Source organism: Zea mays, chromosome 10 (genome assembly GCF_902167145.1).
Source record: "Zea mays cultivar B73 chromosome 10, Zm-B73-REFERENCE-NAM-5.0, whole genome shotgun sequence".
Lineage (NCBI taxonomy): Eukaryota > Viridiplantae > Streptophyta > Magnoliopsida > Poales > Poaceae > Zea > Zea mays.
Window position 1 is genome coordinate 67,183,031 of NC_050105.1, and position 9,866 is coordinate 67,192,896.

A 9,866-nucleotide genomic window follows, 5' to 3' on the forward strand; every position below is an offset into this window, starting at 1 on the left:
ACATCTTTCCTCATCGCGAGTATAACCATATTACAGCATATACCCGCACACCTCAAACAATTATCTCACGCCACCACTACTATATCACACCACGGCACACACACACCTACGTGCACTAATTAAATCCTCGCATCCCATGTATTTCCAATTTACTCATCACATTAAACAATACAACATGTTTGCTTACCAAAACGCGTGAAGGCAATCTTGTTACGACATATGACCAAAACATTTTATACCCACACACATTCTAGCACCAATGTACATCACATCGACTAAAATATAATTGTACAACTACAAATCGCACACATCAAACAACACATCGCATTTATTCCTATCGAAATATAAAAACATTCGAGTTCTTTTCTACTTCTTTTCCTTCGCCACAAACTTCAATCCATACCAATACATTTTCTTACACATATACACACATGCACAACATCGACCAAAGCTTAAATAGATTAATCCACAAAATACCAAGTGAACAACCTGGACGAATCGAGACTAGTCACATGGGTTGTCCACACGGCTCGGCGTTTCGTTGAACGGGCAAAGCGCGAAGCGCGGCGTCGACCACTATGTAACACACTAAATCCATTAATTAAAGATAACTTAGTTTATATTATTAATTTTCAGTAGAAAAGAAAATATTTATGTTTTCAAATAATGAAATGGTGATATAAATAAATTTAATGATTTCTTGATTACATAAAATTTTGTCAAGTGTTTGATGTATTCATGATGAGGCATAAATCTTGTTTGATGTATCCAATTTTGAATTTAAGTTGCTATGAAAATCTTATTTTATAAAATAAGAATGAGTTGTTATTTAAAAAAAGTGTCTTGGAACATGCTTTTTGATAGGTTAATAATTTATATTGTAGGTATTTAAAAAAATGTTTCTTAAGCCCAATCTATTTAAATAATAGATATTTGCCTAAAAATAACTTATTCTTTTAAATCGGGTATTTTCATTTATAAAATAATATCTTTGAATTTATTACAATTTTTAATATATTTAAATATATATTATATATTTTTATTTTCTAGTAAAAAAAGAAAAAAACACATAGCACAAAACAAACGCACGCGCGCATCTAAACAAAGAAAAAAATAGAAAAGGGAAAGGGATTTAAAAAAACTACCGCTCGGCTGCCTGTGCACGCAGCATGTACACCCTTGTCTCTCCCTCTATCTCTATGGCAGGTGGACCCCACTTGTAAGATCTTTCTCTTTCTCCAAATCAGGAACTGAAAAAGCACGCACGTCGTGGCTGAAGGCCAGTGCGGAGCAGCAGCAACTCAGCGCGGCGGTGGTCCGGCGCGGCCATCGGTGCCTGTTACCACGTAGGCGACGCCCCATCTCCATGGTTCCCACTCTCCACTCACGCCACCGAGTAACTCCTGACTTCAACGCCATTATTGACAGCGAGTTTATCGTCGTCCGCTTCTTCCGCGCATCCATTAGCTTTTAATCCGTGTTAATTTGGCTTTAATTCTTCTCCTCCCATCCTCTATAAAAGGCGCAGCACCCCTCCTCCCCTTTCACCATCCGACACCATTATCTCACTATTCTTCTTCCTCCCCTCGTCGTTTCCTATTATTCTTGCGTCGCTCGCCGGAGTCCGTTTTCGTTCGTCAGTGACGTGATGCTGCTCTGCTGTCGACATCCCCTGCCCTATGACGGATTCCTAGTGCCCTGCCACTCAATCTCAACGATGCTCTGTTACTCTATTGCCGTGCGCCGACGATCACCATCGTCGGACTGCTGCATCATCGTCATAAATCCGCCGGTGCCCGTCGCCAAGGCCTCACCGTCGCTGCTGCTTGCCGGAGACCTATCCCTCGACGCCAACAACCGCGTTCGACTCCTCACCGACCGTCGAGTCCCTGTTGTGCCCTCGTGGAGACATTGCACGTGCTCGTTCAGCTCAGTCGTCGTTCGTCGCTCACTCGCCGTCATCGAGATCTCGTCGGTGTCTTGCTACCCCGCGTCCCCATCAGTCCTGTGCTCCGATCTCCTCGTGTACCATCCGAAGGTACAAGATAGCATATTTTCAACCTGACCATTCCATCTACGTATAATAGAGAATCTAACTATACAATGACATTTTTTATTTAAAAATGTATATTCGATATCTAAGTAAAATTAAAATAATATTTTGTTAACATTATGTTAGTGCATTAATCAGTTTAAATTTATAGTTGCAATATGTTTTTTTAAATTAATTTATATGATGTTTGTTGTAACATGCAGTTTCTAAATTAAGAAAATAAAAAAATTATAGCCTTAAGTCTTATAACAAAGAAAACAAAAGATAATTATTTATAATAACATATGTATACAAAAATAAATGTATCAGCTACCCCTAGCTGGTTATAGATAAATAGAAGCTAGCCCATATACCGGATTTAATTACGTAATTTTGATAATTTGGAATGTAAACAATTTAGAAACAGTTCGATTAATTTCATAATTATGTGATAAGAATTTTTTAGTGATTCCAATAGTTCAAGTATTTTCATAGTTTAAGTTGAATTACAATTGTTATACAAGAAATATTAAATGGTATTTTCAATAGATTCACATTTTCATAACTTAACAATGTTTATTATAGATGTGTAAGTATAGCGGTATTAAATAGAAACTTAAAAGATTATGTAGACCATATGTTTCCTAATAAAAACAGAATGACAATCATTTATTATCCCTTCACATAAAACTTATTTAGTCTCATATTTAAGTATCCATAATTATATGCTTTACAATATTAATATGTCATATAACTTTTCTAATAATGATATAATGGCTTAAATAAGTGCTCACACCGTCATAACTAAAATGATAGTTAATAATATATCAATAAATATAGTATTCATTTTAATTATCTAGATCACTTGTTCCTACAATAGAATTAAAGATAATTAATAGATTAATTATCCTTTATCATAATTTATTAGTCAAACCTATTGTCAACTTGTTCATAACACATTTAGTCAATTTGTTCGAATCATTTAGTTTTTCCTAAAGGATAAAATAAAGTAATAAGAGTTTAAGTTCTTTTATAACTTAAAATGTTACTTTGTATATATTGACTTTGAATATAATAATATAGGCCATGTGTTTTAAAAGATAGTTATTTGTTTATTATCTTTTGCATGAAAATCCACTTAAGGCCTATAACCTAGTTTTTCATAAAATAGGTGTTTAATAATAATGATTTTTTCACATAAAACCTATTTAGACTTATATCTTAGTTTATCATAAGTGAATGTTTAACAATGATTTATAAGATGTTCCATAATGCTTCTAAAAATTAATGATGTGTTTCATAACTCATTAACCTTAGATATATAAAATATGTCTTTTCTAAAAAGGTTAAAAAGGTTTAATATTGTTATAACATGTTTTATCATCTTATAAACCCTTAATCTTATACATATCACATATGACGTTTTATTAAAGATTAAATTGGTGAACCTAATATTTGTATATTTTAATTACGTTATTTTTAAGCTCATGTCTTGTTTTATAAAGTATAGATCACACATTTTTGAAAAGAATACCTTTTTATTATAACCCTTGCGTGTAACGTTTTTGAAAAGCGAACGCTCTTTTCGTTAGGCTTTCTTTTAGATTTACGTATGGTGAATGTGGTATGTTATTGAGTGGTGTTTGTTCTTCTTGTTTGTTTGTGTGATATTCAGTGGTTGATCTAGTAGTTAAGAATCAAGATCTGTTCCTATCCGTGGAAGAATCTCAAGTTTTCAATAAGCAAGGCAAGTGGACTTCTCCCTCTGCATACTCTGTTTGATCCCAAACAATACATTTAATAAAGTTTATTCTTCGATAAATATATGCATAATTTGACGGATTACCTATTTAGATAACCTTTTCAACCTTACTCCTTGTTTAACCTGGGATTATGATTTAATCAAGTAGCTATGCTATTGCTACAACTTAACTTTATGCAGTCACTCCCGCTTATGATATTAATGTTCCAAACTTGGTAAGTTTACATTATTGTTGTTAACCCGATGGTTAAACAAGATTATTGCATATTAATTGGAACATGGAGTGACCACCCGGGAAAACAGTGCTACCATGAGAACTATCATGGCTCTGGTCTTGGCTAAATAACTAGGGAAGTCTTATGTTGGGTGCTGGTCGTGGTTGACAGGAACGGGGGCATCTGGCAAGCTCTTATAGTTCCGGCTCAGGCAGATTGGATACGGGCATAGTTCCCAAAGCTTTACCCTGTAGTCTAGACTATAAGTTGGTTACGGTAGGTGTGCCTTATGCAGTTTGACCATTTCTAGCATTTGCGTAATGAGGACTCTAGGGAGAAGCCTCGTAGTGAAACCCTGGCCATTCACCTTGGAAGTGAATACGGGTCTAGCTAACCCGGGCTAGAAGGGAATCGCGACTCATGGGTAAAGATGCGCCACCTCTGCAGAGTGTAAAACTGATATATCAGTCATGCTCATGGTTATGAGCAGCCTGGACTCCTCACATAATAATAGAACTTGAAGATGGAAATAAATTGAGATCCGATGATCTGCCAATGGTTTGCTTAAGTGGTTTCACTTAAGTGTTTTTGATATACTCTTATACCTTTGTTTAATGGGAATACTTGGGATTCACACTTATTAGTAAGATAGGTGTTGTTAATAAAATGTTGACCAACTAAAATGCTTACTGCTCAACCTTAGCCTCACCTTGTTACCTTGCATTAGTTTTTCCCCCACTTGCTGAGCCCCGACCATAAGTGAGCTCACCCTTGCTTAATTTTGATCAGAAGTTGCAGATAAAGATATGATGCTGAACTCCATGGATGCTAGTCTAGTGATACCCCCGGTCATCTTCCTGTGGATGGATGTCCATGTTCGCTGTACTTTGATGAATAAAGGTTAAGACATTATGTCTGTTCGAAGTGTAATATGTTAATATAATCGTTATTTACGCTCTTATGCATTGTTCTTTTGATATATTACACTTGTGACGTCAACATATGTGTGGAAATAGATCCTGGCACACATATGCTATGCACCCGGCTCTGCCCCTTGGAAACTGGTGTGACAGAAGTGGTATCAAAGCAATGTGACCGTAGGTCGCTAGATTAGTTAGAAATGGAAAGCCCAGTCAGTCGTTCAAAATATGACTTATTTGTCTCCATAAAAACTTACTTTATATCAAAACTCGTCTCTTTTATCTTCAACCCTTCTTGTCTGATTCTTCATCTATCAGAAGGTTCTAATGAGAAGCATTGCAAGATGATCAAGCTAGGATTTCGGAACTTGAAGCAAAGTTTGCTAGAAGAAGCCCTTTCAAAGCTATCGACGATGCCCTATTCTCTATCTTATCCCCACTCTGCAAGAAGTTTTGTTATGGATCCCCTGGATCTATTATTTGACTTCTTGGCTAGGTTGATAGGATTGTTCTTTAGTATTAAGATTTTCGACTAGATCGGTAATGGTGATATTATAATATATTATAAGTGTTTTTTGATCCCTAATATTGCTATATAACCCTTGACTTCTTATACTTTTGTTTTCTTGCCATTATATTGCCATCCTTCCGCAATATCTACCTTGATATACTGAATTCTTTGTCTCCCTACTCCTACTTGATAATGCCTCTCTATTTTGTCTCCTTGATAATGCTTTCTCTCTAACTCACTTTATAACCTTGGTTGTATCATTTATCCTCACTTTAATAGTTCATGGTTATCCTATTTCACTATTGGCCACCGACAAATATGTCTTGTCTAACTCCTTGATAATTCTTACACAACTCCTTGATGTTATAATATCTTTCTTATTCCAAACCGTGTCTCACCTTTTGTTTTGGTTGAATGAGTAGAATTGGATTGTGTTGTGCTGGTATGCTTGAGTTCATTGTCCTTTGTGTTCTTGTTTGATTTGCTTCTTTGAAATGATTGTTGGTGTATTGTGTGACTTTTGTCCACAATGGCATCAGTTAGCTATGTAAAACCTTAGATAGTTGGGTTTTATCTGCTCTCTATATCCTGTCTTTGCTCAACCTTTTCATCCTCTCTTTCCTTCCTATACCCAAATAAGAGAATCAAATTAGGCTCAATTGTTTAAGATGCAAAGACCCAATTAGCCATTATCTGTCGCCAGTCAAACAAAGTTGGCTCACAAGGTGCTCAAAGCAAGAGGTGCTTACTACTACTGCAAGAACTAAGGACATCTTATTCGTGAATGCCCCAAGAAGCGTCTAGATCGAATAAAGAAGAAAGCTGCCAAGCATTACCTAAGCAATAATTCAGAAGACCCGCCATTTTATAAGTACGATGATGAAAGTCGCCTGATTAGTATTCATTGCGGAGCAAAGAAGTAAGGAAGTTCCTCGATATTAGAAGAGTTCAATGTGAACTAAGAACCTACAAATAACCATGTATCTCCTTTGCTTTCATGCTAGCCTTCCTTAATCTCGAGGACGAGATTCTTTTTAGGGGTAGATTTTGTAACACACTAAATCCATTAATTAAAGATAACTTAGTTTATATTATTAATTTTCAGTAGAAAAGAAAATATTTATGTTTTCAAATAATGAAATGGTGATATAAATAAATTTAATGATTTCTTGATTACATAAAATTTTGTCAAGTGTTTGATGTATTCATGATGAGGCATAAATCTTGTTTGATGTATCCAATTTTGAATTTAAGTTGCTATGAAAATCTTATTTTATAAAATAAGAATGAGTTGTTATTTAAAAAAAGTGTCTTGGAACATGCTTTTTGATAGGTTAATAATTTATATTGTAGGTATTTAAAAAAATGTTTCTTAAGCCCAATCTATTTAAATAATAGATATTTGCCTAAAAATAACTTATTCTTTTAAATCGGGTATTTTCATTTATAAAATAATATCTTTGAATTTATTACAATTTTTAATATATTTAAATATATATTATATATTTTTATTTTCTAGTAAAAAAAGAAAAAAAAACACATAGCACAAAACAAACGCACGCAAAGCGCATCTAAACAAAGAAAAAAATAGAAAAGGGAAAGGGATTTAAAAAAACTACCGCTCGGCTGCCTGTGCACGAAGCATGTACACCCTTGTCTCTCCCTCTATCTCTATGGCAGGTGGACCCCACTTGTAAGATCTTTCTCTTTCTCCAAATCAGGAACTGAAAAAGCACGCACGCCGTGGCTGAAGGCCAGTGCGGAGCAGCAGCAACTCAGCGCGGCGGTGGTCCGGCGCGGCCCTCGGTGCCTGTTACCACGTAGGCGACGCCCCATCTCCACGGTTCCCACTCTCCACTCACGCCACCGTACCGAGTAACTCCTGACTTCAACGCCATTATTGACAGCGAGTTTATCGTCGTCCGCTTCTTCCGCGCATCCATTAGCTTTTAATCCGTGTTAATTTGGCTTTAATTCTTCTCCTCCCATCCTCTATAAAAGGCGCAGCACCCCTCCTCCCCTTTCACCATCCGACACCATTATCTCACTATTCTTCTTCCTCCCCTCGTCGTTTCCTATTATTCTTGCGTCGCTCGCCGGAGTCCGTCTTCGTTCGTCAGTGACGTGATGCTGCTCTGCTGTCGACATCCCCTGCCCTATGACAGATTCCTGGTGCCCTGCCACTCAATCTCAACGATGCTCTGTTACTCTATTGCCGTGCGCCGACGATCACCATCGTCAGACTGCTGCATCATCGTCATAAATCCGCCGGTGCCCGTCGCCAAGGCCTCACCGTCGCTGCTGCTTGCCGGAGACCTATCCCTCGACGTCAACAACCGCGTTCGACTCCTCACCGACCGTCGAGTCCCTGTTGTGCCCTCGTGGAGACATTGCACGTGCTCGTTCAGCTCAGCCGTCGTTCGTCGCTCACTCGCCGTCATCGAGATCTCGTCGGTGTCTTGCTACCCCGCGTCCCCATCGGTCCTGTGCTCCGATCTCCTCGTGTACCATCCGAAGGTACAAGATAGCATATTTTCAACCTGACCATTCCATCTACGTATAATAGAGAATCTAACTATACAATGACATTTTTTATTTAAAAATGTATATTCGATATCTAAGTAAAATTAAAATAATATTTTGTTAACATTATGTTAGTGCATTAATCAGTTTAAATTTATAGTTGCAATATGTTTTTTTAAATTAATTTATATGATGTTTGTTGTAACATGCAGTTTCTAAATTAAGAAAATAAAAAAATTATAGCCTTAAGTCTTATAACAAAGAAAACAAAAGATAATTATTTATAATAACATATGTATACAAAAATAAATGTATCAGCTACCCCTAGCTGGTTATAGATAAATAGAAGCTAGCCCATATACCGGATTTAATTACGTAATTTTGATAATTTGGAATGTAAACAATTTAGAAACAGTTCGATTAATTTCATAATTATGTGATAAGAATTTTTTAGTGATTCCAATAGTTCAAGTATTTTCATAGTTTAAGTTGAATTACAATTGTTATACAAGAAATATTAAATGGTATTTTCAATAGATTCACATTTTCATAACTTAACAATGTTTATTATAGATGTGTAAGTATAGCGGTATTAAATAGAAACTTAAAAGATTATGTAGACCATATGTTTCCTAATAAAAACAGAATGACAATCATTTATTATCCCTTCACATAAAACTTATTTAGTCTCATATTTAAGTATCCATAATTATATGCTTTACAATATTAATATGTCATATAACTTTTCTAATAATGATATAATGGCTTAAATAAGTGCTCACACCGTCATAACTAAAATGATAGTTAATAATATATCAATAAATATAGTATTCATTTTAATTATCTAGATCACTTGTTCCTACAATAGAATTAAAGATAATTAATAGATTAATTATCCTTTATCATAATTTATTAGTCAAACCTATTGTCAACTTGTTCATAACACATTTAGTCAATTTGTTCGAATCATTTAGTTTTTCCTAAAGGATAAAATAAAGTAATAAGAGTTTAAGTTCTTTTATAACTTAAAATGTTACTTTGTATATATTGACTTTGAATATAATAATATAGGCCATGTGTTTTAAAAGATAGTTATTTGTTTATTATCTTTTGCATGAAAATCCACTTAAGGCCTATAACCTAGTTTTTCATAAAATAGGTGTTTAATAATAATGATTTTTTCACATAAAACCTATTTAGACTTATATCTTAGTTTATCATAAGTGAATGTTTAACAATGATTTATAAGATGTTCCATAATGCTTCTAAAAATTAATGATGTGTTTCATAACTCATTAACCTTAGATATATAAAATATGTCTTTTCTAAAAAGGTTAAAAAGGTTTAATATTGTTATAACATGTTTTATCATCTTATAAACCCTTAATCTTATACATATCACATATGACGTTTTATTAAAGATTAAATTGGTGAACCTAATATTTGTATATTTTAATTACGTTATTTTTAAGCTCATGTCTTGTTTTATAAAGTATAGATCACACATTTTTGAAAAGAATACCTTTTTATTATAACCCTTGCGTGTAACGTTTTTGAAAAGCGAACGCTCTTTTCGTTAGGCTTTCTTTTAGATTTACGTATGGTGAATGTGGTATGTTATTGAGTGGTGTTTGTTCTTCTTGTTTGTTTGTGTGATATTCAGTGGTTGATCTAGTAGTTAAGAATCAAGATCTGTTCCTATCCGTGGAAGAATCTCAAGTTTTCAATAAGCAAGGCAAGTGGACTTCTCCCTCTGCATACTCTGTTTGATCCCAAACAATACATTTAATAAAGTTTATTCTTCGATGAATATATGCATAATTTGACGGATTACCTATTTAGATAACCTTTTCAACCTTACTCCTTGTTTAACCTGGGATTATGATTTAATCAAGTAGCTATG

General features: G+C 34.7%; 1 protein-coding gene across 1 annotated transcript; it reads left to right on the forward strand.

Moving 5' to 3' along the window:
- The first annotated feature begins 7,254 nt into the window (after positions 1 to 7,254).
- LOC103641162 (uncharacterized) lies at positions 7,255 to 9,664 on the forward strand. The gene is made up of 2 exons (XM_008664530.2): positions 7,255 to 7,957; positions 9,627 to 9,664. The coding sequence occupies exons 1-2, from the start codon at positions 7,568 to 7,570 to the stop codon at positions 9,636 to 9,638; spliced, it is 402 nt and encodes a 133-aa protein (XP_008662752.1). The 5' UTR covers positions 7,255 to 7,567; the 3' UTR covers positions 9,639 to 9,664.
- Positions 9,665 to 9,866: the final 202 nt, after the last annotated feature.